This window comes from Triturus cristatus, chromosome 2_2 (assembly GCF_964204655.1).
Source record: "Triturus cristatus chromosome 2_2, aTriCri1.1, whole genome shotgun sequence".
Lineage (NCBI taxonomy): Eukaryota > Metazoa > Chordata > Amphibia > Caudata > Salamandridae > Triturus > Triturus cristatus.
In genome coordinates, this window is record NC_140582.1 from 715,573,065 (window position 1) to 715,600,758 (window position 27,694).

Sequence of the window (27,694 nt, forward strand, 5' to 3'; positions counted from 1 at the left end):
ACAAACCTCAGATAGCTGCGATGTACTGGATGTATTGGTATGTGAAAATAGGCATCCTTTAGGTCTAGTGTAGCCATAAGGTCGCCTTGATGGAGAAGTGGGATCACATCTTGTAGGGTTACCATGTGGAAGTGCTCTGATAGGATGTATTCGTTTAGGGGCCTGAGGTCTAAAATTGCCCATAAAGTGCAGTCTTTTTTGGGTATTAGGAAGTACACACCTGAACCATAGTGATGTATAGGTACAGCTCTATATCTCTTTTAAGCAGGAGAGCTTGGATCTTCTGTTTGAGCAATGTTTGAAGTTCTCGAGATTGCCTGTGATTGTGAGTTAAAATGTTCGGAGGTGTGGTAATGAGCTCCAGACAATAGCCAGGATGCATAATATCCAATGCATAATATCCAACACCCACTGGTCTGATGTAACTGTTTGCCATGTGGTTAGGAAATGTTGTAAGCAACCTCTCACAGCTGTTATGTGGTCGGGAGGTAGGAGAGGGAAGTCAATGTTTGGTAGTGGGTGTTGTCCTGCATAGGGAAGCATCCTTTCATCTACCTCTGAAATTGATACCTCTGCAGGACCTTCGGAAATAACCACGAGGGGAGGTATGTTGCTCTGATTGCGCTAGTACGAGGTGGAGGCATCAGAAGAGGTTGCTTTAGAACCTCCAAAGTAGCTGAGGCAGCACAAAGAGCCGCGGGGAGCAGGTATTTGGAGAGCCCCTACTGATTTGGTGTCTTTATAGATTTATTTCTAATGTTTGGTCCACCTGAGGACCAAATAGATGTTCCTTATCAAATTGCATGTTGAGCACATTTTGTTGAACTTCTGGTTTGAAACCAAAAATGGGGAGTCATGCATGCCTTCGTAGCAGTTTTAATACCCCTAGCTGCAGTGTCAGCCGAGTCCAAGGCACAGTGGATGGAGGTGTTGGATAAAAGCTTGCATTCAGCTACAAGTTCTTGGCCCCGTTTGTTTTCTGTGCTCATCTGGGAGGTATTGGAGCAGGTCTTCCATCTAGTCCCATTGAGCACGATCATATCGAGCTAGAAGGCACATAGAGTTGGTAATATGATAATGGTTGGCGGATTGTGCTGCACCCCTTTTAACCGCCACATCTATATATTTACTTTCCTTATCGAAAGGTGGGGCATCTCTGCTGGCTTGTGAGTTTGCTCGCTTGCGACCGGCGGTGAGGACCAGGGGATCTGGTGGAAGGCCCCGAATGTAAATAAGATCAGATGGGGAGGCCTTATATTTTTTGTCAACCCGCGGTGTTATAACCATAGCCCTAATAGGGTTTTTAAACATGTCGTCTGTATGCCTAAGCATGCTGTTTAGCATTTGGAGATACTGTGGGTGGAAGAAAGGGTCTTGAAGAGGAAATCTTCTTCCAAGGGCTCTTAATGGAGTTCCACTTGATGGAAAGAAGCAGCTCTCCTTATAAGCTTATGATAAGATGTTGAGTCATCAGGAGGGGAAGGTTGGGCGGGGTAGAGATCTGGATCTGTGTCCTGGTGAATCGATATCATAGGTATCCCAGGGGTCAATATGTGGTGGTGTACCATAGTGTCCTGTCCCTCACCCTGCCCGATATATCAGGCTGTGGAGACCCCTGAGAAGAGATATCTGGAGGCTCCCCTGTAGAATGTGGTGGAGAGGGTGAAACTGGTGGAGGGGGTGAGGGTGGTGGAAGAGGCACAGAACTGGTGGCGTTGTCTGCGTTTCTGCGGTGTTTTGCAGAAACCGGTACGTTCAGAGCCTCCTGAAAAAACAACTGTTTTTCTGGTAGAGGTTACGGTGTCAAAGCTCTGGCAAGAATACGACCGGTAGGAGGCTGTATGTGAACCTGTTTTGGTCTGGCATTCAGTTGCTCTTGAAGTCTATGGAGTATCGGCTCCACTGGTCTTCCAGAATAAGGCTTCGATGTCTGCTTCAAAGGTTTTAGGTCTGACGCAGGCTTTGGCAGTGAAGTGCTGCTCTGTGTCGAAGCGGTGGACATCAACGGTGATGGTCGGCTCAGCACTAAAGGTCGGGTGGTCGCCGGCTGGCATTCCGAGAACGAATTGCTTGATGCCAAAGTTTTTGGCTCTGGTTGGTTTTTAAGCGACGATCCGGAATGCAGGTTGCCTGAAACTGGTGCTCGTGCCGACTATGGCCAGAGGGCAGCGGTGGACCAATGGGATCTGTATGGTGTTCCAGAGGAGCCGAGTGTCTTTTGGACTGACATGGTGGTGAGGGGCAGGGGGTAACATACTCACAGACTGCTGATCAGGTGTTACTTCCTCCATCTCCAGGTCGAAGATCGGATCCGGAACTGCCCTCGATCAAGAATGCCTCTTCCTCTGCAGCCAACGGTTGAGGGTCTTCTTCCTCCTTTATGTCTTCATGAGGTCTAGAGGGTCCTCTAATCTCCTCTGCGACATCTGGAGCCGACGTGCAAACAGTCTCAAAGGGTTTTCTTGGAGCAGAAGGCAGCGCAATCAGCTTCTTTGTGTTCCAGCGGCAGGCAAAGAATACAGACCTGGTGTGAGTCTGTCCAAGGGTACTTTGCATGACGGCGAGGACAGTAACGGAAGGGCATCCGTTTCATTACCAGCAAGGCATTCTCTAGAAATTTGATGGAGACTGTATAGAGGCCCTGAAAGGTGAGGTCCTGCGAGGGCCGCGTTCTAAGCGACTCGACGAGATGTACACAACCTCGATTTGCAAAATCTGGAAAACTCGATCAAAACAATACCGAGAAAAGGAAGGGTAGTGAGCAGACTGGAATGAGCACCACGACTGTGTCGAACCGGAGCACAAGCACACATGTCCGAACCAGACGGCAGAAAGAAAACAATCTAACAATGGAGTCAATGCCCATGCACATTATCATCAAAAGGAGAAGTCACTCTACCTCATGACTCAAAAGACTTCTTCACAGAAAACAACTTGCACACATCCGAACGCAACACTAGATGGCAGGAGTGTGCAAAGCATGTGCATCTACAGCCACACAGGCCTCAAACCTTATGTTACACTAATGAGTTGACGTTTACTACCGGGCATGACCAATGTTGGAAAGGGACTTGTGGGAAGGCAGGTGGTGGGTTTCTAGCAGAAGTAGAGGGCTTGGCAGAGATAGCTAAGGTAGCATCTGCTATAATATGTTTTGTGAGCACACATCCACAAAAGCCTCTTGTCACGATAGAACCAAACTTTCTTAGCTAGATTTAAAACAAAAAGAAAGTCAATTAAGCAAATTAGGCAAAATTCTTAGCACTAGTGCATAAGCATAGAATTCCAAATTCTGAGTGCGATGATAGAAAACACTCTTATGATCTAAGGAGAAAGTCTAGATTTAGATGTCTGTCAGAGGAACCGGTCCATAGATGACAATCTTCTGAGGTTTTGTTCCATGAAAAGTTAGAGCATGGCAGTTGGTGGCTTTATGCCTAATGATCATGGATTTAAAAATGACTCTGCTTTGGATGGGCAGCCAATGAAGTGACCTCAAGACTGGTGTAATGTGGTCATGTTAGGAACATTTGCCTATGAGGTGAGCTGCTTCATTTTCCTCTAGCTGGCGGAGCTGAAACAATTTAGCAGGTGAGGCTACATAGATCACACTGCTATAATCCAGTCTAGATTAAGGCATTGAGTGGTGGCATATACATATTAGAGTCCAGGAATGGGAGGATTGTTTTCAAAAGCTTCAGGTGGAAGAAACCACTGCTAGCAACCTTGATGAATAGAGGTTTCAGAGAAAGAGATGAGCCTAGAAAAATGCAATTGTTTCTTACAAAGCTGGTGGGTACAGGACAATGCTTGATAATTACAATCTACCCGCTGTTGCTCTACTGTTCTGGTTTCGTAGAGGTGAGTAAAACTTCAGTTTTTGGAGGGTTCCGTTTTAATCAAATTAATCTAACACTCATTTTGGTTTGATAATCACAGAGAGAAGTATTTTGGGGGGAGCAAGAAATGGTGAAGACCTCCATATCATCCCCGTACATACAGGATTGTGCTCTGCGTTGATGTATTAGGTTTGCAAGGAGATGCTTGTACATTTTAAACAGCAGAGGCGAGAGTGAAAGCTTGTGGAGCACCATATGTCAGCGGCCCGACTGTGAAGAGGAAAGGGCAAGGGATACAGACTGTGCCTATGTGAAATAGTTTGAGTCCAAGGAGTTCCTCCTGAGAATAAGAATTCTTAGTAGGATTTACCCAGTGCTTGGGCATTTCACCGGTAATGTGACTGGCACTGGTTGCAGCTAGCAATGCCTTAGCCCAGTTTTATGTGTTAAAGTGAGTGACTAGAGGTCTTGGGTCCAAAGCAATCTCAACCTGTTCACAAACTTTAAATAGGTAAGAAGCCTGTCATGCTGGCAAGGGGCCAGTCATCAAATAAGGGCCACTTATGGTAAGTAGAAGCAGTGCTGTGAGATGAATCAAATGCTGGGTTAAGAGGTCGGATGCCGCCACGCTCATCAGACCCCTGAAAATGTGTTAGTTCATACAGCTAGCAGGACGGTGGTCAAAGAAGTTGGAATACACAAATGAGTGTGTAACAACTCACCTGCCAATTCAATTAGCCCTGAAAATGAATTGCTCCGGGAGCATCTGGCACATAACTGACTTTCACTGTGAGCCAAGAGGGCTAAGCTGCGAGAAACAGGAAAGCTATTGCGCTGAACATGGAAGGTCAGGCTGATGGGCCTGGCTGGAACTGCCGCAGGTACAGTTCTTGGTAATAGTACCAAATATTCATGAGGAAATTTGAATGCCCAATTGACAAGGGGTTCTCTACGAACAGCAATTGAACATGGGTCAGTCAGTTCTAAGAAATGAGTGAGCGCCATTGGTTGTCCTCAGCATGCTAGAATGGGTTCACCCACAGAGGAGTCCAAGCTGTGGACAGCACTACGGCTCTGAAGGTGTCCAGTCAGCTCTCACTATTACTGCTGAATTAAGAAGCTGGAGGGAAAAATTGTAGACTAACCAGCAGTAACATGGCTATTGCTAGTCATCTTCACATTCTGACTATAGCAGCTAAAGGATACTGGGGACATAAGCACAAACTACCAGGAGGTGTGCAACATTACCACCTTTGCAAGGTCCCGCAGTTGCTCCAATAGCGAAGGGTGGAAAAAATATTTGTTAATCACTCTGCTGCATTATCACAAAGATTTAAATGACAAGCAAAGTCATAAAATACAAAAGGAAAATGTTATGTACCCTGTAAGCATCTGTTTGCAGTATGTTGTGCAGTAGATTCACATGCTGTCCATACTCCTGCCATCCAGTGCTGAGCACGGACACATACAACTTGTTTTTCCAACTCAGAAGTCTTTTAGAGCCACTGGACCTAGTGACTACACCTACTGCTGTTAATTTGCATTGTCATCGACTCCATTGTTAGATGGCTTATTCCCGCACAGAGGGCGAGACTGTAGATTGAGTACAGCAATATAGCAAAGATGACCATGCAAAGTAATTGAAAGATAACATTAGTAAGGAAAAAACTTCTGCAACATACACAGGAGACTAGGGAGGAGGGTGGGCACATGTGAATCTACAGCACTACATGCCACAAACAGATGCTTACAGGGTAAATAACATTTTCTGTTCGAGGCATGTGTAACTGTTACTGTAGATACACAGTCTGTGCATAGACTGTAAAGCAATCCTCTCAAAAACGGTGGCGTAGCCTGGGGATGTTGCAAACAATAGGTACATAGTAGGTCTGCACACGCTTGGGGAGTGAGCGTGCAACACCTGCACTGGAAAAAAGCACGCCACTTATATGGTTTGGAGTGGGACACAAAAAGGGTGATGTGTCTGACAGAAGGGCTTCATTAGAAAGAAAATGAGAGGCCACCTCGATGAGGGGTTTAGGATCTGGTTATGAACCACTCCAACATGGTGATCCTGAAAGAAAAGTTCTTTCAAGTGAAGAGAGGGAGTCCCATTGGCCCACCTGGGGGAAGTTACGGCTATGAGAAAAGCCACCTTCGAAGAAAGGGATTGAAGTGGGCAAGAGTAAAGTGGAGGATCCACAACTATGTTGACTATCCACACAGGAGCAGGAGGCGTCTGGGGTGGGAAGGCCTTCCATGAAACCCTTAATGGCTACAAGTGGGCGTAGGGTAGTATGTCGCCTATTCTGTAAACAGGAGACGCATCCATCAAATGTAACATAATGGAGGTGTAATTAAGACATGCTATCAGGAGGTGGAGAAAGTATCAGGCAGTGTCCTGGGCTTACTTTGCGAAAAGAACGCCATGTGCAGCGAAACAGTATTGCATGAACTGTTCCTAACGGACTGCGTAGCAGGCCTTACTGGTGGATCTGTTTACATCCTTGAGAATAGCTGTGCGCTCTTTTAGGAGGTTACGGTATGCAAACTGTAAGACCTCGGAAACGGGACCAGGGTAAGCTGCTGGGAGGAGAGGTGCCATAGGGTGTTGCGGATTTGAGTGAAAAGGTCCCACCTGCTGGGGAACCTCTGATGAGAAACTGATGGAGAATTTGTGCAGAGTGCCAAACTTTGGCTGTGGATATGATAGAGCCGATAGAAGGAAAGCGAGTGATAGTCAACAGTGCACTGCTTATGTATTGTGGGTGTAGATGCCGTGTGGTGCAGCTTGGGTAGGTTACATTTTTAGCTGCAGCTGACAACTACAGTGAGCGCATTATTCCTTCATGCTCTGCAATTAAAAACAGAACAGTAGTGAAGTCTGTTCAGACTAGGACTACTTTGTTGTGTACGATAAAAGAAATCTCTAAGTGGTTGGTGTGGAGGATATGTGGACAGACGTCCACGTCTTGCAAATGGTGAAGCGATTTAGGTACCATCTCTAGCCAGTGAGTGAGGCAACTAAGGTGGGGGCTCTGCTGCGGAACCGGGTTGACGAAGAAAAAAGAAAGGCCTTCCCTGCAATTGGTAATTTGCATTTGTCTGCTACAGAGAAGGATGTTTATAGCCCCAAATACCAACATTAGATTCTCAAGAAAACCCTCCGCATGAGACCTTTTGCCCTAAGCACTTCGCAACAGGCGCCTGAGTAACCTGGCATGAGGCAGTATAGTGATGATGGGAGCCACCAAGACAAGCAAGCGTGACCCTGTGCTGTTACCTGGCAAACTGGCTGAAGGATGTTACGGGTTTGAGAGTGCCAGCAGTATTGTGCTTGCAAAATATTGGAGGAAGGGACTTGGCCACATTGGTCGGGAACCCTAAACTGTGAGGGAGTGAACGGGTGATCTGGGTGTGCACTAGACACTGATGTTGCACGGCTCTCTGGATCAGCCAGCCATGGAGATATCCAGTTAAGGGAAGATGTGGATGCTGTGCCTTGAGAGGTAAGTGTTCACCACGGCCATGCACCTGATAAACACCTTGGGGCCAGTGATTACGCCGAATAGTAATAACTAATATCGAAGTTCACTCACCACAGAATGCATGTGTCCTCGATGCACCAGGTGGTCGTCTAGGTAAGGGAAGACACTGATGCCCTGCCTTGAGAGGTAAGCAGCCACCAGGGCCTTGCACTTGATAAACACCTTGGAAACAGTGATTACGCGGAATAGTACCAATTAGTACCAATATCGAAGTTTACTCACCACAGATGCACTTTTTGGATGGGCATGTAAAGGTAGGTGTTTTTCAGGTCGAAGATAATTATGAAGTCACCTTACTGTAGAAGCGGCATGACATCCTGGATTTCCACCATGTGAAAGTGCTTACAATAAGACAAATTTGATGTAGAATCTGAGGTCGAGGACTGGCTTGAGAGACCTGCGGTATGAAAAGGTGTACGGGCAAACTCCTATGTCTCGGTGTTTGAGGTGGACAGGATCTATGACTTTTTCAAGCCGTGTTTGCAGGAGAGGCTGTTGTCCTATGGATATGTGTGTTTGCGGGAGGGATGTGTGGTGAGGTGTTTGGGAGTCCCAGACAGGGGCCCCCAAACTATGCCCTTCCAAATCCACTGTTGTGAGGCAATCTCTGTCCCATGGTGGGGAGAAAGAGATGGAACCGTTCAGCTACATGTGTTGAAAGGAAAAAACAGGTGGGGAAGTCATTGTTTAGTAGGGAAGCCCCTTTGGAGGCAGCAACCTACCCCTCTGTTTCAACCAATATTGGCTGTGCACCCCGTCTCCTAGCGATCTAAGTGGTCGATTGTTGTTACTACTGTTTGGGGGCAAGGGGGACGTGAGTGTCTTTGAGGGAAAAGTTTTTGTTTTCTCATGAAGAGGCAAGGCAGGAAGGAATGGTTGACCTGAGAACGTTCATGAGGCACCCCTAAATTTGGCCATCTCGCAATCCTTCTTAAGTTGGCCTAGCATTTGGTCCACCTGAGGACCGAAAAGATGAATGCCATCAGAGGGTGAGTAAGCCAGATGTTGTTGAACTTCTGGTATTAAACCAGAAACTCGCAGAGAAGGATGCCGGTATAGACTCCGTGAGCATCCATGTCTGCTCCGTCTAGGGAACATTTAATGGTAAAGTTGGAGATGGTCTTCCCTTCAGTGACTAGTGCCTGGCCTCTCTGCTTGTACTGGTCGAGGAGGGGTTCTAACAGCTCCTCAACCTCGTCCCACTGGCCACAGAGGCAAAGGGAGAGCAGTCCAATTGAATAAGCGATACGCCAGTGCGCAGCAGATTGGGTTGTCACTCTTTTACCTGCTGTGTCTTTTTCCTGCCGCCCCCAGTCTGGTGGAGGAGCATCCCCGTGCCCTGTGAACCTGCATGGGTTTGTGTAGTGTGAACTACTAGGGAGTCTGGTGGCAATTGGCCTCTGATGTATGAAAGGGCAGAGGGGGCAGCTTTTAACTTTTTGTCCACTCTGCATGTAATAACACAAGCCTTGGCTGGCTCCTTAAAGATATCAGTGGCTGGTGTAAGCATAACTTAGAGCATCAGAAGGTATTGCATAGACCTCTGCGTGGAGGATAAGGTCTCTGTGAGAAAGTCAGCACCCTCTGGCTCCTTCTGCATAATGTTATTCAATAGAAGGGGGGTCCCTAAAGGCAGGATGGGTAGACAGAGGAAATAGGGAACAACAAAAGTCAAGGGAGAAGAACAAAACCCACTGTCTACACTAAATTGATTTCACTATGCCCAATCATGGGTCAGATTTATAGAAAAGAGCCGGGGGCCAAGACAAGCTCGGGTAGAAAGAGAGGACAAGAAGGATATAACACAACGCAATTTATTTCAATGATAATAATCAAAATGATGATCTATGCACAAAGGATAAACAATATAACATACAATTTATTTAACACAAAAACGGAAGTCCCACACATAAAACAGACATACAAACACTCATTCATACATCATACTCATGTAATGGACAAAACAAACAAATGTACAAAAGTTATACATATTAATTTCCAATAATGTTTAAAAATAACATCAGCACTAGATGAGTTTAGTAAGATAACAATTCAAAACAGGCTCGTGCGCTCCCAGTTCATAAGGGCAGATGGAGTCTTCTGATGGACACGAGAAAACAAGAGCTTAAATGGATTGTATGTTATATTGTTTATCCTTTGTGCAAAGATAATCATTTTGATTATCATCATTGAAATAATTTGAAATTGAAATAAATTGCGTTTTGTTATATCCTTCTTGTCCTCTCTTTCTACCCGAGCTTGTCTTGGCCCCCGGCTCTTTTCTATAAATCTGACCCGTGATTGGGCATAGTGAAATCAATTTAGTGTAGACAGTGGGTTTTGTTCTCCTTCTGCATAATGACCTTATGGTAAGCGGCAGTCCTCTGCAGCAACTCGTGGTTTGCAGGGGTATTATTGGGTGAAGAGGGCTGAGCTGGATGTAGATCCGAAGCGGTATAAGCTGGTGGGTCCACCATATAATCCTCCCATGTAAAACTGCAGGGTTGATTCGCGCCGGATGGGTCATGGTAGTGGTAAGAAGACCTAAAACTATCCCCTCCACAGTCTAAAGGAAGGGGAACACTGAGGGGACATTGTGGATGTGGCCCTGTGAGCATGGATGGGGGGGCGTGTATGGGGTGACAGTGCCCAGAGAGAAGAGGGTGAGGAATAAGGTGGCAGAGGCAAGCTCTGGACATGGCGCTGAGGTGTCTTGGGCACAGGTCCTTGGGTGGATTGATGGTCTTCACCTTACTGGAACAGTCTTAGACTTGATGGCCTTCTCCGTAGTGGAACAGTCTTAGACAGAAAATGTCCATTCCCAGGCTGAGAGTGAGCTCGGTGTTGCCTGGAGTTGAGCTCCTGTTGAAGCCACTAAAGGCTAGGCAGCTCTTGGTCATCAGAGATGAGAGAAGAGGCTGCACTGGGTGCCATTTATTTCAGTGCTGAGGAGGGTATGCTTGGCTTCAATAGTTTCCATGCCGAAGGCTGTACTGAAGAGCCTTTTGCAGTGGGCGACGTAGAGCTGTGATGCGATGCAGAGATCACCTTCGATGAGCTAGCCTAAGTCAACAGTTGTTGCTTGGAGAGGAGCGTGGCCACCGAAGTCTGTGCCAAGGAGCTTGCTGAGGTCGAAGTCATTGGGTGGGGTTTGGAACCATTCTTCTAAACCTTGGGTGGCTTGGAGACGAGTGCCAGACTTGACGGGTGTGACTTACAGCCCTGCTTCGACACCAAGGATGTTTCCTTTGGCTTTGACTCTGTATCTTGGTGCCAGCCGTGAGCTGGTAGCGGACCAGAGGCCTCGTACTTGGCCTGTGTGAACCCGAAGCTCAACCCCCTTGAGAGCAAAACTCGGGTACTGAGTGTTGTAGAGGGATAGGAGTAGGGGGATTGGTACTCACTGTGGTCAATTTGTTGAAAGGGTGCTGAGCAGATGGAGACTCATCAACATCTGAGTCTGATTTGAGTTCCAGATCTGAACTGCTCCCGGTACCCTTGGTAGTCACTTGGTGTTGGACATCTGTTCCCTGAACAGGCTCGGTGCGTCTTTCGAATGGCAGTGTGCTATAGCTGCTGGTGCAAGACATCGCTCACAATGATATCGAAGGGACTTCTTACCCAGGAAAACAAGACATGCCGAGCACGAACATTTTTGATGGTCTGGGGACAAACAAAGTTTGCAAACACGGATGGAAGTCTGTCCTTGGGTACATCACTAGACACTTCAGGCAGAAGCGGAATGGAGTTCTGTCCATTACTTGTTCCTTCTTCGAAGCTGAGGCAGTGGAAGGAGGCCCGGAGGGGCCCAGCCCCAAGAAGGAACTTCAAAAAAGTGGACTGCGGACAGGCGCTAAGGCGCAAAGACAATGGGAATAGACGGAGAAATACACTGTTTCTTCGAAAAACAGTGGAGAGATCCTAAGAGGCCCGGTATGAACATAACATGACGCTCAACCGGAGCATGAAAGAAACACTTCTGAGCCCAATGGCGGAGACAAAACAATCTAACAATGAAGTCGATATACCCATGCGCATTACCAGCAATAGCAGGAGTCACAAGGTCCTGTGACTTGAAAAGACTTCTTCTCAGGAAAAACAAGTTGTATACATCCGGGCTCTACAGCCATGAATGCCTTGGACATGGTGTTTTCATTTCAAGTCTTTTGTTAAGTCTCAAAGCTAGGATTTTGGGTATGACATCACTGAACAGGAGGCCTAATGATAGGTTCATTACTGCTCTGACATTGCAAAATACTTTCTTTAAAAAATCCACTGCACCACAAACATGCATCTATACATGTACCTGCTGAATCTCTTTGTGTGTTGGTATTGCTCGTTCTGTGTACCCCTGATGCTTGAACCATGAACAGATTGTCTGCAGAGACCTGTAGGCACACCCCCAGCCATTGTCATCAATACGATCTTGCATGTAATGATGATATGTGTAGTTTCCTTGGACAACAAACATCTGTTCAAGATTTAAAAAAAAATAATACATGATGAACCACATTAAAATGGTCTACAGCTGTTAATGTTATTATTAATATTTGAAACCAGAATCTACACTGAAAAGGAAAAAGAAAACATTAGTCATATTTATGTACCCAATGTACTTTATGGCTCCAATCAGCTCTGGGTATGACCTCGAACAGTTACAAACTATGTGTCAGGGCCACACCCATCCGTGAATATACATTTTTGGACAGGCACACAACACTCACAAAAATACTCTCCTACAAAAGCAGGATTGCAGCAAAAAACTACATCCAGAAGACAAAGTGACAGTTGGCCAAATAGCAAGAGATACCATTGAACAAGGCCAGAAACAGTATATGCATTAATGCAATTAAAATGGATATCAACAGTGCCCAAAATTTACAGATCCTACTTTCAAGGGTTGGCTAGTGTTAGTCAACAAGGAATACCATTTTGTGAAGCATCATCTAAGTGCTTTTGTGACATCCTGGTAAGTGTGATTTTCTGTATAGCAATTTAACCATTATAATATACTGTCTAAACTAATGCAACATTGTTAGTGCCCAAACTGAGATCATGAGATTTAGTTATTGATAATGCCACACATTTCCTTTCCCAAGATAAAAAACACATATTTAGGAATTCTTTAGATTTTTTCAAGTACTGTCATACTCCTCTTTCTTTTGTTGATTACTAGAAGACATAGTTCAATTCAAGTTGTCTTTATGCCCAAAAAATCTATTACATTTTTTTTTCTCTTGTGCAATGTCTTTTAGAATGCACAAAAATACATACTGTTGGAGATGTGTTGTGCTGCATCTGGCTCCATTCTTTTGATCCCACCCAGTGCCATGCTCTAAGCGAGGCTTGGAGACTGCATCAGTTCACCATCGCAATCCGCACTGGGCATGCGCACCAGCAGCTGAACCGCTAGGTGTGCCATCGTGGACTTGATGCTAAAGACCCTATTAAAAAGTAATTTCCCCCTGTGGGGAGCTATGGAGATCTTCTCTATCCTGCTGTGGCAGTCTCAGCAAAAGAGTGAAGTTGTTGCCTGGCATCTTCTCAAAAGGAAGCCGCTCAAAACTTGACTGGGCGGATGCACTAGGGTATCAGAGATGCTGCACCTGAGGGCTGAATGTGTGAAGGAGCGCTCCAGGAGGTACAATATACACTTCTTAGGAGTACTTGAAATACTGAGGGGTGGAGCATAAATCTATTTATCGTAAAACTGAGGGATCACTTCAAACACTTCTCCCATCCACTGTCATCACCTGCCTCCCTGAGGACCATAACAGCAATGCTTCTCAGCTACAGTGACAGAGACAACATTATTCAGGCAGTGAGAGGCGTGGGTCCAGTTTGCTTTAAGAACGCCAAGATATTAATATTCTAGATTATACTTAGCCTGTTAAGAAAGTCAGAGAGAACTTTGATACAGACAAAAATACAGATGCAAAAACGTTGGCATGAACTATATGCTTCTGTTCCCTGCTCGCTGTGGGTGACAAAGTATGGCACTTCAGAGAACCGGAGGCAGCATGTATGTGGCAAGTGGAGCAGTGGGGCGGGAAGGAGAATGGGGTTGATGGTTGAGAAGACTGGAGGTGTTTCTTAGGTTGGGGTGGAGAAGCTGCAGCTGGATTGTGAAATTAGGCCATAAGAGTCAGATAACCCAAGGAAACGGAGGTCCAAACTCTTGGAATGGAGAAAGTGAATCTGCATTGATCAGACTATGAAGTGTCTGTGTACTGCCAGCTTCCCGGAACGAGCTCTCGCACTACCTCACGACTCCGTGTTTCGATTACTAGAACCTTTACTTGTAAGGGGTGCTGTTTATGTTACAAATTCAAATACAATGACTCTGCAGTCTCAAAATTCTTGTTCAATACATCTGCCAGATCTTTTTCATCGTATGTATGCTTTCTGAAATCCTCATAGAGTTAGGATGGATTCAGCCAAGGATTGCTAGGTTCTCACTATGCCTAATATTTGAATCTTTACATTAATGGGAGAATTATTGGGTGACAGACACTTAATACGGTGGGAAGGCAGATAGTTAAAAGACTCAATGTACTGAGGTGAGGGTTTAGGGGTTTTGGGATGAGTTGTATTGTATTATGATTTTGTTTCTCTGATGTTTTAGTGTTTCTCAGCAGGAAATGCGGAGTGCTTGTGATGTTCAAAAATTGGTACCAGAACGATGACTAAGGGTGATGAATTGTCAGTTATCCTAATGCCCTGAAAGGACCTCATTTGGATTGGCAAAGAACAGAGAAAGGATTAAGAGTGGTGCCGCTCTCAAGTTTTAACAGGCATGACCCTAATATGGTGCTTTTCCAGAAAACACATCTACTGGCAAATGAATGGTAATTCTAATAGAGGGTCCATCTGGGTGGTGAACTTGGTACAGTAGGATGTTTACTTCTCAGTAGAAAAAAATTGACTCAAATTCCTGTTTTTGTGGTAGTGTGTCCGAATGCTGTGAGCCCCACTTTTCAGGGGGCAGGGGAGAAGAACCGAATAAATCTCCTACATTCCAAGATGCTTTATATGTAAAGGAGAAAAGAAAAATGGACAGTGTCTCTCATTCCACACTACAATAATGTATGCAGATTCAACTAAGGAGTGTTAGAAGTCAGACAACTCTGTCTGATATAAATATACATATATAAATACATATGTTATATACACATACGTGTATATATGGTAACCTGGGCAGAGCACTTCGGTTGCTAAAAACACAGTTCACCCTTTGGGCGACTCTGCCCTTGTAGGTCATGGGTCGGATAGCATTGTTTAAGATGATGGTGCTCCTGTGCCTCCTTTATTTTATTTTTTCATCTTCCTTTATCACTTCCCCATTCTTTTTTTTAGATCAGGATACAGCACCAGGTGAGTTTATTTGGCACACAGACTGCAGACAAGTGGCGTTGACTCACCCAACTGAGGCTAGCGGCTTGGGACTCCCAGATTTTGAACAATACTATCTAGCAGCACAGCTTCAGTGGTCAGCTAGCTGTGAGGCAGGCCTTTCTGAGAAGGTCCTGCCCAAGTTGGACCAAAACCAGGGTGAGGTGAACTCCATAATTTTCTCCTTGAAATTTCCCCCAGCTAGGGCTCCCCCACTGTTATCCACTGTGCTACACTGCCTCTGATGCTCGTGAGCACTTCACAAACAAAGACTCCCTCCATGCTCCTGGGATCCCCCTAATGGGATTGGCAGCCCTCAAAGCTACCATTCCCCCAACCCACCTGGAGTTTTGGGCTGAACAGGTAATCGTTAATATTTCAGATCTATTTTTAGTAGGGGAACTGTTGACGTTCAATACATACAGGACAGAATTTATGATTCCTCCCGGCCACTTCCTTACATATGCCCACATTAAGCAATCACTGAGGGCTATGTTCCTGGTTCGAGAATTAGAACCCACTTTGAATACAGTAATCCTAAAACTTTACACTCTAGGGAACAGTGCACATCTTGTCCAATGGCTTTATCAAGTACATCTCCAGCACTGGGATCAGGCCAGAAATTCCCTTCGAGGGAAATAGGAAAGAGATATAGGTCGCCCATTGCATGATTTGGAGTGGCATCGTATTCTGTCATACTGTGGAAATATGGATTTTTCTGGTCAGTTATGTCCCCTATCTTGGACCCCAACGGTTCTATGTGCATGTTACAAGTACATGTATGTTTCCTCCAGTTCCAGTTATGAAGACGCAAATACATGTGCGTCCACCGTCAACATGTCCTCTGTCAGATCCGCCATGAATAGGCCAGATATTCCATTCCTAAGTATGAAAGGCCACCGGCTTTATATGGTTCACTTATGCCATTTTACAGTCCAGGCAAGTAGGCCCTGATTCTGTCATCAAACTCCTCTTGCCTTCTGCCTCTGAAAACTCCAGTCTGAGCCTGCATCTGTGACCATGAACTTTGTCTCATTCTCTGCGCGGCTCACGAAGCCTGACATCAGCCTATTCTCTGCCAAGAACTGTATTTCACCTTCGAATTATCTGCTTCCCCCTCAGCCGATGCATTCCTGCCTAGTAGTTTAAGTAAACATTCTTCCAGTTACCAAGCAAAAGGCCCGGCTTCTCTGTCCTCATGCAAGTAATTCATAGCCCTGTTACCATGGAATATTTCTACCCCCTCGCATTTAGTGTAGACACTTAGACGCTTGTACACGCACGCACAGTCAGTATAGAATAGATTCTGTCCGAGAGTCCTTCTTTCGTGGATAACATAGTTCTTTAAACATAGGATGTTAGATATGATTTGGGATTAGGTTGACTTGACCCCCCAGACTTTTCGTCTCCACATGTAGAGCTAAATGTCAAGTCCCCTTCACCCCCTAGTTGCACGTCAATCATACGTCATGCTGCTGCGCGCGCATCTATGCCAAGTATTATCTTATAGATCCACCTATATGTGACATCATAACCAATTATGTTCCTTTTTACTCCTTATTACACCCATTTTTTGGTTACGCAGATAAATCGTCATTTTCCTTATCAATTGTTACGCCTATTGCATTCGCTTCATTGTAATGTATGATCTATAAAAGTAATTTCCTGTCAATAATGTATGTACTTCACTTCCTGAACCTCCGTGGTGATGGAACTTGGAGCAACCGATTATAATCGATCATTGGAATAAAGCCCATTCCGAACCTCTAATACCACGGATTCTGCCTCTCATTTTACTGAGCTATTTTATTATGTTTCTGTATCAAATTAAGTCCCGGTAAAGGAATTTTATTTACCACATGAATGGCGCCCGAACAGGGACACTTTCTCATCTCACGCGCCGGCGGTGAGTTGCAGGCCCGGTCTCCTGCCACAGCTGGACGGACAATAACGCGTACCAGCAGGATTTCCTGTATTTCCCTCCGGTCAAGCGGGGGCGACTGAGGCCGCGATCAACACCCAGACGAGGCGGTGAGAAGTGCGAAGTATCCCGACCAGAGCCTAGCTGAGAGAGCAAGATCCGAGGTATACAGAGGCCCACCAGTTTCCGAAGTCCCAAGTCGAGTCCAGTCCGGTCCAAGTCCAGTTTCCGAGGCCTTCCGTTTCCGAAGCTACCCGGTGAGTACCATTACTGGGGAGGCATTTCTGACGTGCACATAGGTTGTGCCGGTCAAGACGGGTTTGGGTACACAAATCCGGTCTGCACTGTTTTAGCAGTGTATCTGTACTGTTTAGCAGTATATCAAGTATTCCGAAGTATCTAGTTATTGTCAAAGAATTATGCTTGGTGATTAGTTATGCAGACGATCATCATTGTAGGTTATTTTAAAGGTTAAAAATGTTTAATGTTTAATGTTTAATGTGTTTAAAAACGTCCTGCATATTGTGGTATGAATGGTTGTTCATTATTGTGCTTTTGTATTAAGTGTGTTCAAGATTAAGTATCGGATCAGTTGCCAATATGCCGTTCTTTTCGAAACTAAGACAGATCACTACAAGAAAAGGGGTACTCGAAGAAGCCGTTCCTATTCCTCCTAGGGATACTCCAGGGCACTTCATGTATCACAAACATGGCTTAGATGCTATATTATTTCTTGATTTATGGGTAGACTACACCAAGGAATTACCAGAAAGTCAGGGGTGGCCCACAGCGGGAACCTGGGATGCAGAGTGCATCATGAAAGTAGAAGAAGAGTTATGGAAAAGGAAAGTCAGACAGTCACAGAAAGATGCCATTGAATTATGGCGTAAGGAATCACATAGACGAACAGAAAAAGCACGTAGACAGGAAGAGAAGAGTAAAGAGAATTCTAATAAAGTCCGAGAAAATCTATTAATTGAGGAGGGTATCCGAGTGAAATCAGAACAAGTAGATAGACAAAGGAATGCCCTTATGAATGGTATGTATCCCCTTCTGGCCGAAGGATTACCTAAGGCTACTCCAGAGATACCGAAAGACTTGCCACCCCCATTATTCCCAATAAAGGTACATCCTAAGGGACATCCTAGAACCGCAGAAGATGTTTTTCTTTCCTCATATTTAGATGACGCAGCTCCCGAGTATGCTAATTCCGCCCCACATAGACCACCTATCAGGGAGGTTCAACGCCAAGATCCGGTACCCGTATCTCTACAGCAACAAGTTCCGGCAAGCACATCTGTCTCTACATCCGTTCCTACAGCTGCTTCTATAGCTGTGTCCACACCTATAGTTGCTGTGTCACGTTCAACGAATCCTTTCACACCCGACACCCCAGATAGGGCTACGGGAGGTGCTACCAATATTTTTTCTACGCCACCCAGAATAAATAAACTTACTTTTCAAGAGTCAGCTCATTCACGTACACCCAAACTCATAAGTGCCCGTACGCTGAAGGAACTTCTTATAGATTGCAGATATGACCCTGTGCCCGGCAAAGAGGACGAAATGACCCTGGCATCCTTGCGTATCAGACGAGCCGCAGTGTATTTAGGGAAGTTACCAGGAATGACTGCGCATCTAGATAAAATATACCATTTTGTCCAAACAGGGCGAGATCCAGAATGTATTAACAGAGCTATGGAATACCAGAAAGTAGAGATACAGGGGGAACTGTTACGTTTCCTCATAAATTGTGTGATCAGAAATCAAGACCGACCGGGGGTAGACCCGGAAGCAATGCAAATTCTTACCAGATGGAGCCAGAATATATCAGAAGGTAGACATGATAAGAAAAATTGTATAATAGCCATGTGCCGAAAGATCCGTAAAGAAATAGAACGCCTACACGAAGAAAGATTAGAGGTAGACGAGTTCGAACAAAGCGAGGAAGAAGGGTCAGGACTGCCCGCGAGACAGTCGGACACCATAGCCTATGTAGGTAGAGGAAGATCTTGTAATAGTAATAGATGTCTTACTGACTCGATACGTCCGATATGTGCAGATAATAACAGGAATTTCCAAATACCTATAATTAATATAAGGTCTAACGAGCATTCGTTCCAAACCGCCGACAAACTACTCCGAGAACGAAGGGGTTATCATTTTCTCGATTCTATGGATGAACAAGATTTAGCCAGGGCAGCTGTCCATTGGGTGGACAGTCCCGGAAAATATAGTGATGATACAGTAGCACGCACGTTTTTGAATCTCACCCCAGATGAACAGAGGTTAGCTGGGATTTATATGATTCAACAACTCATTATACTATATCGGAGTCAACATTCAGATCCTGGTCCCTTACCTGACATATTGACTGAATTACTTATGAATAGATGGAGAGGTTCAGGTACTAAATTAATTAAAGAAATTCTAGAATCAAGAAAGCAGTATATTCTTTTTGTATGCGCAGAGCATGTCTCATTGCCCGTCAAGGAAAGAACCACGTATCACATGGATAGACAGAATCCCTTACGAGAAGTGCACCCAATAAAAGGCGAGGACAACGAGTTTAAGCGCGTATTTGTATATACGCCCATATCAAAAATAGAATTGTTACAAATGAAGAAAGTGGTACCCAGTCATGACAAAGATCCAGCGGGTTTTCACCGAGAAATTAAAGACATGTTACTCATGGGAGAGTATACCTATCCCGACATTATGACAATATTAAAGGTATTGATGCCTGCTGGTATTTATGAGAAACTCAAGGAAAAAGAGTGGGAGGTAGGAGACCAAAAGATAGAATGGTCAGTGTTAGAAGCGGAAGAAAAGGCCCGAACTGCAGGAGCAGGACTTGGGGATAAAACTAAAGCACTACCAGGTTTATTAGTACAGGTACTGCCACGTTTATTAACTACGAAAAAGGAAGATTGGGGTACAATTTCAGCCTGTAAACAGAAGCAAGATGAAGACACTAGTGATTACTATGCCCGATTTGAAAAATGTTTTGGTATAAATAGTGGCATAAAAGCAAGTAGCGAATCATACCCACTCTGTTCGTAACAAAATTAGTAGAAAATGCCCTGCCCCCAGTAAAGAATAGAGTATTAAAATTCGAGAGTACCTGGCAAGGTAACACTCCATCACAAATGTTACAAATGTTACAGTACCATCACAATAGAATTAGAGAGGAACAAGAACATGAACACAGACGCATGAAAGACACGAAAATGAAAATGCTAGTTTCCCAGACAGTTCCAGCTGAAGGACATAAAAAGGGTATGACACATTCCGATTCAGCAGGACCTGTAAAAGGGACATGTAATTATTGTAAAAAGCCAGGTCATTACGTACACGATTGTCCAGTTTTAAAACATAATATCGCCATAGGTAAAACACAAGAAAGATCACGGCCACTCAGACAAGATCAGAATGAACAAGGAGCTCCGCAGCATGCACAGTCCATGCCAGCCGCACAACAGCCAATACAGTTTGTGCCAGCTGCACCACCGTTGCCTGTTGCTGCCACACAGACAACAACACGACAAATGTATCAGACCGCACAGTATGAATATCCTGAGTACCAGCGTTACGCATGAAAAAGCCTAGAGAGGGAAGTTGACTTACCCCTTATTGAAATCCCAGTAGACCAAGAAGGACCTTATATACATAGTGAATTATTAGGCCAAGACAGAAAATTTTTACTCGATACAGGGGCAAGTCGAACGACCATAAAACGTAGTGAAGTTCCAGGGGCACCCCTCTCAGGCTCACAGAATATTTCCCTTGGTTTTTCAGGAAAGCCTATTGTTAATGAAGTGTCACAGCCTCTCCCACTTACGATAGGACCTTTGACCCGAACTACAGATTTATTGCTTACTAAATCATGTCCCGAAAATCTGTTAGGAATAAAAACGCTGAAAGCTCTAGGAGCCATAATATGTTGTTCTCCAGAAGGAGTGAGGTTGTTTTTACGTGATTTTAAAGGTCACTATGTGTCTAGAGACATGGATCCCCGACTGCAGACTTTACCTACACATCTATGGGCACAAGGCCCTACTGATGTTGGACGCATGAATATTACACCATATCGAGTCACATTAAAGGCAGGAGTGGTGCTACCACGAATGCGACAATACAAGTTACCACCAGATGCTGTAGTGGCTTTACTACAAATCATTGACGAGCTCATTACCCAAGGAGTAGTTGTAGAAACAGACTCCAATGTATGTAATTCACCGATAATTCCGATTCTTAAACGAACAGATCCAAAGGCCCCGCCAGTCTATCGATTGGTTATTGATCTGCGCGAGTTAAACAAATGCATTGTGCCACAATTCCCTGTGGTCCCAGATATCTCGTCATTACTGACAGCTATTGATTCCGAAGCAACATTTTTTACTGTAATTGATCTCAAGAATGCCTTTTTCAGTGTCCCAATAGATCCGGAAAGCCAATATTTGTTCGGATTTAGTTTAAATGGACGTAGCTTTAAATTCACACGCGCACCTCAAGGATTTACAGAAAGCCCCAGCATCTATAGCCAAGCACTGAAACGAGAACTAGACAGTATCCACATGCCAGTTAACACTGCTCTGCTTCAATATGTCGATGATCTGCTGATCACCGCGAGAAGCGAACCGGAATGTGAAAAAGCATCACTGACAGTTTTACAATTTCTAGCCGAAAAGGGGCATAAGGTGTCCCCTTCTAAGCTGCAATTCTGTGTCCAGCGAGTTATTTATCTTGGACACTCGCTGTCCAAGGAGGGAAGGCAGCTTACACCCGACCGCATTCAGTTAATAGCTAACATGCAAATACCCAAGACACAAAAGGAGGTGCGGGCTTTCATAGGCCTCACTTCATACTGTAGACAGTGGATCCCGCAATACGCATTTCTAGCAAAACCACTCATTCAGTTGACAACACAGGAGGCAGCCACATCGACTGTTCTCCCTTGGACTCAGGAACATGCACAAGCTTTTGAAAGCCTAAAGAAAGCTTTATGTCAAGCACCTGTTTTAGCAACGCCATGTTACAGAAAACAGTTTACACTCTTTGTTACAGAACGCGAAGGTACTGCTTTGTCAGTACTCACACAGGAACAAGCAGGAGCACACAAACCATGTGCTTATTTTTCTAGTACATTAGATCCCGTAGCTCAGGCTTTGCCTGCATGCCTGAAATCAGTAGCAGCGACAGCTTTAGCAATCAGACAAAGCGATGCCATAGTGTTAGGACATCCATTGACAGTTCAAGTACCACACGCAGTAGAGGTTCTTGTAAATAGAACGCAAACACAACACTTGACTATAGCGCGACTTACAGGGTACGAACTTACATTGTTTCAGCCACATATAGAAATCAGACGCTGTAATACATTGAATCCTGCCACACTTTTGCCAGTAACCGGAACAGACCCACTAGCCCATGACTGTATTGAAGTTATTACTATAACGACGAAACCCAGACAAGACCTAACCGATGTCCCATTGTCAGACCCAGACCTGACATTGTATGTAGATGGTTCATGTATGAGAACAAATACAGGAGAATTAGTGGCTGCTTACGCAGTCACAACAGATACTGAAGTCATTGAAACTAATCGTATAAATACTTTGTCAGCTCAAGCCGCAGAGCTCATCGCTCTGACACAAGCCTGTATTCAAGCCACAAATAAAAAAGTCAACATATACACTGATTCACGTTATGCATTCGGAGTTGTACATGACTTCGGCGTGCTGTGGCGAGAGAGAGGTTATTTAACTTCCCACGGTGCCCACATTCAGCACGGACCCCTCATTCATGCCTTATTAGATGCAATACATCTACCGACTGCAATATCAATTATGAAATGTAAAGCTCATACGAAAGTTACTGATATCATTTCTCAAGGCAATGATTTAGCTGACAGAACAGCTAAACAGACTGCTCAAACACAAACATCCGACATGACAAAGACAATAGTCCCGATGCCGACACATTGTATGACAGTTAAAGATCCTACTCTTGACGTAATTGATATACAGACACATGCTACACCAGATGAAATAAAGAAATGGACTGAATTAGGAGGGATCCAAACGGACCAAGGATGGATGACGAAGGAAAAATCTGTGTGGTTCCTTCCTGATTCAATGGTCCAAGTCATTATTAACACTATCCATAGTCCAGCACATCTCGGAGAAAAAGCTATGCTAGACAGCATTCAACACATTTGGTTCAATAAACATTTGCGAGCAGCAGCCAAACAAAAGGTCCGTACCTGTATGATCTGTTGTCAGTTTAACCCAGGAAAAAGCGTTCCCGTAGAACAGGGTGGATTTCATCCTCCTGATCACCCTTTTGAAGTGCTCCAGATGGATTATATCCAGATGGAACGATGTCGAGGATTCAAATATGTTCTCGTAGTTGTCTGCGCTCTGTCCCGCTGGACGGAGGCATACCCGGTTTCAGATTACACTGCCCCGACTACTGCCAAACAGTTGGTTCGAGAATTCTTCCCACGATACGGTTTACCACGTGTTGTCTACTCAGATAACGGCCAGCCGTTCTCATCCGAATTAATGAAACATGTTTCACTTCTGTTAGGATATCAGTGGAAATTCCACTGTGTCCGACACCCCGAGGCAGCAGGTCTCGTAGAAAGACATAATCAGATACTGAAAATCAGATTGTCCAAAATATGCAGAGAGAAAGGTGTCGACTGGATAGTAGCGTTACCAGTTGCACTCTTTTACATGAGAATGGTAGCACACTCTCGAACAGGGCTATCCCCGTATGAGGTGATCTTTGGCAGACCACCAAATATGTGGGGGACGCCTATACCACGCAAAATAACTGATGTTGACTGTAATATGCTGACAGATTACTTGGCTTCCTTGATGTCTGCACTACAATCTTGTCGTTCACAGGTAGCTGCAGCCTTTCCCGACAACACTGAGGTGAAACCCCATGACGTAGTTCCGGGTGATCTCGTATTTGTGAGAAATTTCGACCGAAAGACTCAGCTGGAGCCCAGGTGGAAGACACCCAAGTTGGTTCTGCTCACTACAAGGACAGCCGTGAAGATCGAGGGCCGCAAGGGCTGGATTCATTCAAGTCATATCAAGAAATTTCATGGACTATCCTCGGATATAGACATTGTGCCCTGCACTCCCTCACAGACTGATTCAAAACTTCCTTTGGTTGAAAAGACTAAAACCGAACTCTATAAAGTAAAATTGAGGCCTAGAACGTCAGACAATTTGATTGTTTAAGTCCTCTCCAAGGTGAAGCGGTTGAATTTGTCTCTGACATGTATCCTCTAGACCTGAATCATGGACAGTCGCGGAAAATGTTGAAACGACAGGCGTATTGTAAATCACTGCGTAGCCATTGCATAGTGACATTAATAATCTTGTTTTCCTTAAGTCTTTTAATAATTACTGCAAGTATATTGTTGCACATATATTACCCTATTGCCAGAAACGTTTACAATGTTACCGCAGAACATTCTTTTAGTGACCTACCGCCGCATGAATTGTCTTATAGACTTGCGCTGCGCAATAACACTTTCATTAGTATGTTACATCATTCCCATCAGACTAGTAATGCCACCAATTGTTGGGTGTGTGGTCGGCTCCCTCCCTATCAGAATTATGAAGGAGTCTTGCCTTTCTTTCCACACCCATTTACACATAATGGCTCCTGTGGAGCATGGTTTAGTTTAATCAATTCCATAGACTCAGACACAGCAGTTTACCAAGACCAGTGGGTATGGGGAAATCTGAACCTAGTTTTATTCAAAGTCTGTTACCCTGACCAGGAGGGTCGCCCCAAAAGAACAGGAACTGATCTAGAAAATGAAGTATATGGATTAGGTAATTTTACACCTAATCTCATGATTCTAAATGTCGTATCCGAAGTTGAACTAGTCTTACCCACCATGTCAGTATTCCCAGCGAAAGGTGAATTATGTGTAAGAAAAGTTGGTTCCATACATATGGGCCATAGTAAATGCACTACTACAGTAGAATTCAGTGATCAAGGCAAATCTTCATTTAGAGCTTATCGCCACTCCTACTTTATATGTGGTCAGACTGCATATATGCGTCTGCCTCTAGATTGGGATGGTACCTGCTACATTGCATTCCTTTTGCCACCTGTTTTCCTAGCTCCTCCTGATTATTATAGAAATATTCATTTAGTACACAACAGAGAGCGGAGAGATCTCCCAATTGTCGATTACACTGAAACAGCATGGGAAAAATATACAGATTTCAATAAAGGCATCTTTCCCTATATAGGTACTGTTACTAATAGTAAGCTGATACGTAGATTAACTAGAACCCTTGAAGCAGTAGTGAATGAAACTATTTCCGCCTTAGGCAATTTAACAGAAGAGCAGTCTGCTATGCGGATTGTTGTGCTTCAAAATCGTCTTGTCCTTGACGTCATCCTGGCTGATAGGGGCGGAGCTTGTAGGGTCATCGGATCAAGCTGCTGCGTATTCATACCAGAAAATTCGCCATCAGTATATAAAGCCATAACTCGCCTTCATAAGATTGTAAACCAGATACACCAGAACCCAGGCACTTGGACTTGGTCCAGTTGGTTTTGGAGTGTGATATCAGCCTGGGGATGGAGAGTTCTATCCTTCCTAGGTATTGGCCTTCTCATACTATTCAGTTGCTGTCTATGTCTACAATGTGGACCAGCGATCTGTGGTCTGTGTGCCACATCGTGCATTCCACATCAAGATTTTCATTCGTCACGGAAGAAGAAAGAAGAACAAATGATGTTATATGAACAGATCAATGGATTGATGAAGATTGATATCTCTTAACGGGCAAGTAGGGGACAAGGAGGGAATGTGGAAATATGGATTTTTCTGGTCAGTTATGTCCCCTATCTTGGACCCCAACGGTTCTATGTGCATGTTACAAGTACATGTATGTTTCCTCCAGTTCCAGTTATGAAGACGCAAATACATGTGCGTCCACCGTCAACATGTCCTCTGTCAGATCCGCCATGAATAGGCCAGATATTCCATTCCTAAGTATGAAAGGCCACCGGCTTTATATGGTTCACTTATGCCATTTTACAGTCCAGGCAAGTAGGCCCTGATTCTGTCATCAAACTCCTCTTGCCTTCTGCCTCTGAAAACTCCAGTCTGAGCCTGCATCTGTGACCATGAACTTTGTCTCATTCTCTGCGCGGCTCACGAAGCCTGACATCAGCCTATTCTCTGCCAAGAACTGTATTTCACCTTCGAATTATCTGCTTCCCCCTCAGCCGATGCATTCCTGCCTAGTAGTTTAAGTAAACATTCTTCCAGTTACCAAGCAAAAGGCCCGGCTTCTCTGTCCTCATGCAAGTAATTCATAGCCCTGTTACCATGGAATATTTCTACCCCCTCGCATTTAGTGTAGACACTTAGACGCTTGTACACGCACGCACAGTCAGTATAGAATAGATTCTGTCCGAGAGTCCTTCTTTCGTGGATAACATAGTTCTTTAAACATAGGATGTTAGATATGATTTGGGATTAGGTTGACTTGACCCCCCAGACTTTTCGTCTCCACATGTAGAGCTAAATGTCAAGTCCCCTTCACCCCCTAGTTGCACGTCAATCATACGTCATGCTGCTGCGCGCGCATCTATGCCAAGTATTATCTTATAGATCCACCTATATGTGACATCATAACCAATTATGTTCCTTTTTACTCCTTATTACACCCATTTTTTGGTTACGCAGATAAATCGTCATTTTCCTTATCAATTGTTACGCCTATTGCATTCGCTTCATTGTAATGTATGATCTATAAAAGTCATTTCCTGTCAATAATGTATGTACTTCACTTCCTGAACCTCCGTGGTGATGGAACTTGGAGCAACCGATTATAATCGATCATTGGAATAAAGCCCATTCCGAACCTCTAATACCACGGATTCTGCCTCTCATTTTACTGAGCTATTTTATTATGTTTCTGTATCAAATTAAGTCCCGGTAAAGGAATTTTATTTACCACAATACCCACATAAGGTAGCTTGCAAATAGCACTTTAAGTATATTCAGTTTAACAACCTAAACAGGGCATACCTTACTCCACATCACATCTCCAAGATTTACCAAGGGGCATCTTCTCTTTGTCTTCGGTGCAGATTCCTGGACGTGGATCTGCCTCATGTCCTGTAAACGTGGGGACAGCTGACCAGCTATCGGACTGGGATCATTGACCTAACTTTACTAAAGTACAGGGCGTCGATTGAACAATTCCCTGGAGGAAATGGTATTGGGCCTCTTCTCTTGTCCAAATTTGAAAAGAGCTTTGGTTAAATTCTTAGATTTGGCCCTACTATTATCGAAGGAGCAAATTATGATGAGATGGAAGGACACTGACCCACCCATGGTACAATCTTGAGGTCAGACGACAATCCTCTGTTCTTTTGTCTGGAGGTGTTCACCCTCACAGGGAAGAGAGGGCAGGCTTACATAACCACCCCTTTGCCTAGGAATCGGAGACCCTGGTCGAAGCATTTAAGCAGGGCAATAAGGATGTTATACATTTCCCTTGAGCATTCTGCTATTGTTACACCAACTCATCGGTTCTCTGCTTAGTCAGTGTTTAACTGACATAGATGTGCTCCAAGCCTGCATTTTAGGCATTGCAGCTGACTGCTAAGTTCTGTTGTTGGGCTGGACAGGGATGCCGGCAACTGATTGGCCTGCAGTGCCGTTAGGTTATCTGGAGTGGCAAGGAACAAATTGGGGCAGGGGAAGGATGGGTCTGTTGATAAAACAAGTTGTTTTGACTCAGGATGTTACAATACAGGAGAAGATGTATATGACAATAATAAGGGGTGGGAAAAAATAAAAAAATGGCATGTCTGAAATACTGTCTTCTAAAATGTTGTATCTAGTGAATATTCCAAGCTGTATCTGTTTGATGGATTGCCAATAAAATTATATTTTAAAAAATACATATATATACCATTTTATAACATATCTG

General features: G+C 44.5%; 1 protein-coding gene across 4 annotated transcripts in view; it reads right to left on the minus strand.

Annotated features, from left to right (window-relative positions):
* Positions 1–27,694, minus strand: part of UFSP2 (UFM1 specific peptidase 2) — a 184,292-nt gene that overhangs the window by 79,144 nt on the left and 77,454 nt on the right. For 2 of the 4 annotated variants that reach the window (XM_085641937.1, XM_085641938.1), the window contains one exon: positions 11,694–11,858. The exons of the other annotated variants lie outside the window; for them this stretch is intronic. In XM_085641937.1, coding sequence (XP_085498063.1) covers positions 11,694–11,858 — 165 coding nt within the window. The remainder of the gene's footprint in view (positions 1–11,693; positions 11,859–27,694) is intronic. 4 annotated transcript variants of the gene reach the window in all.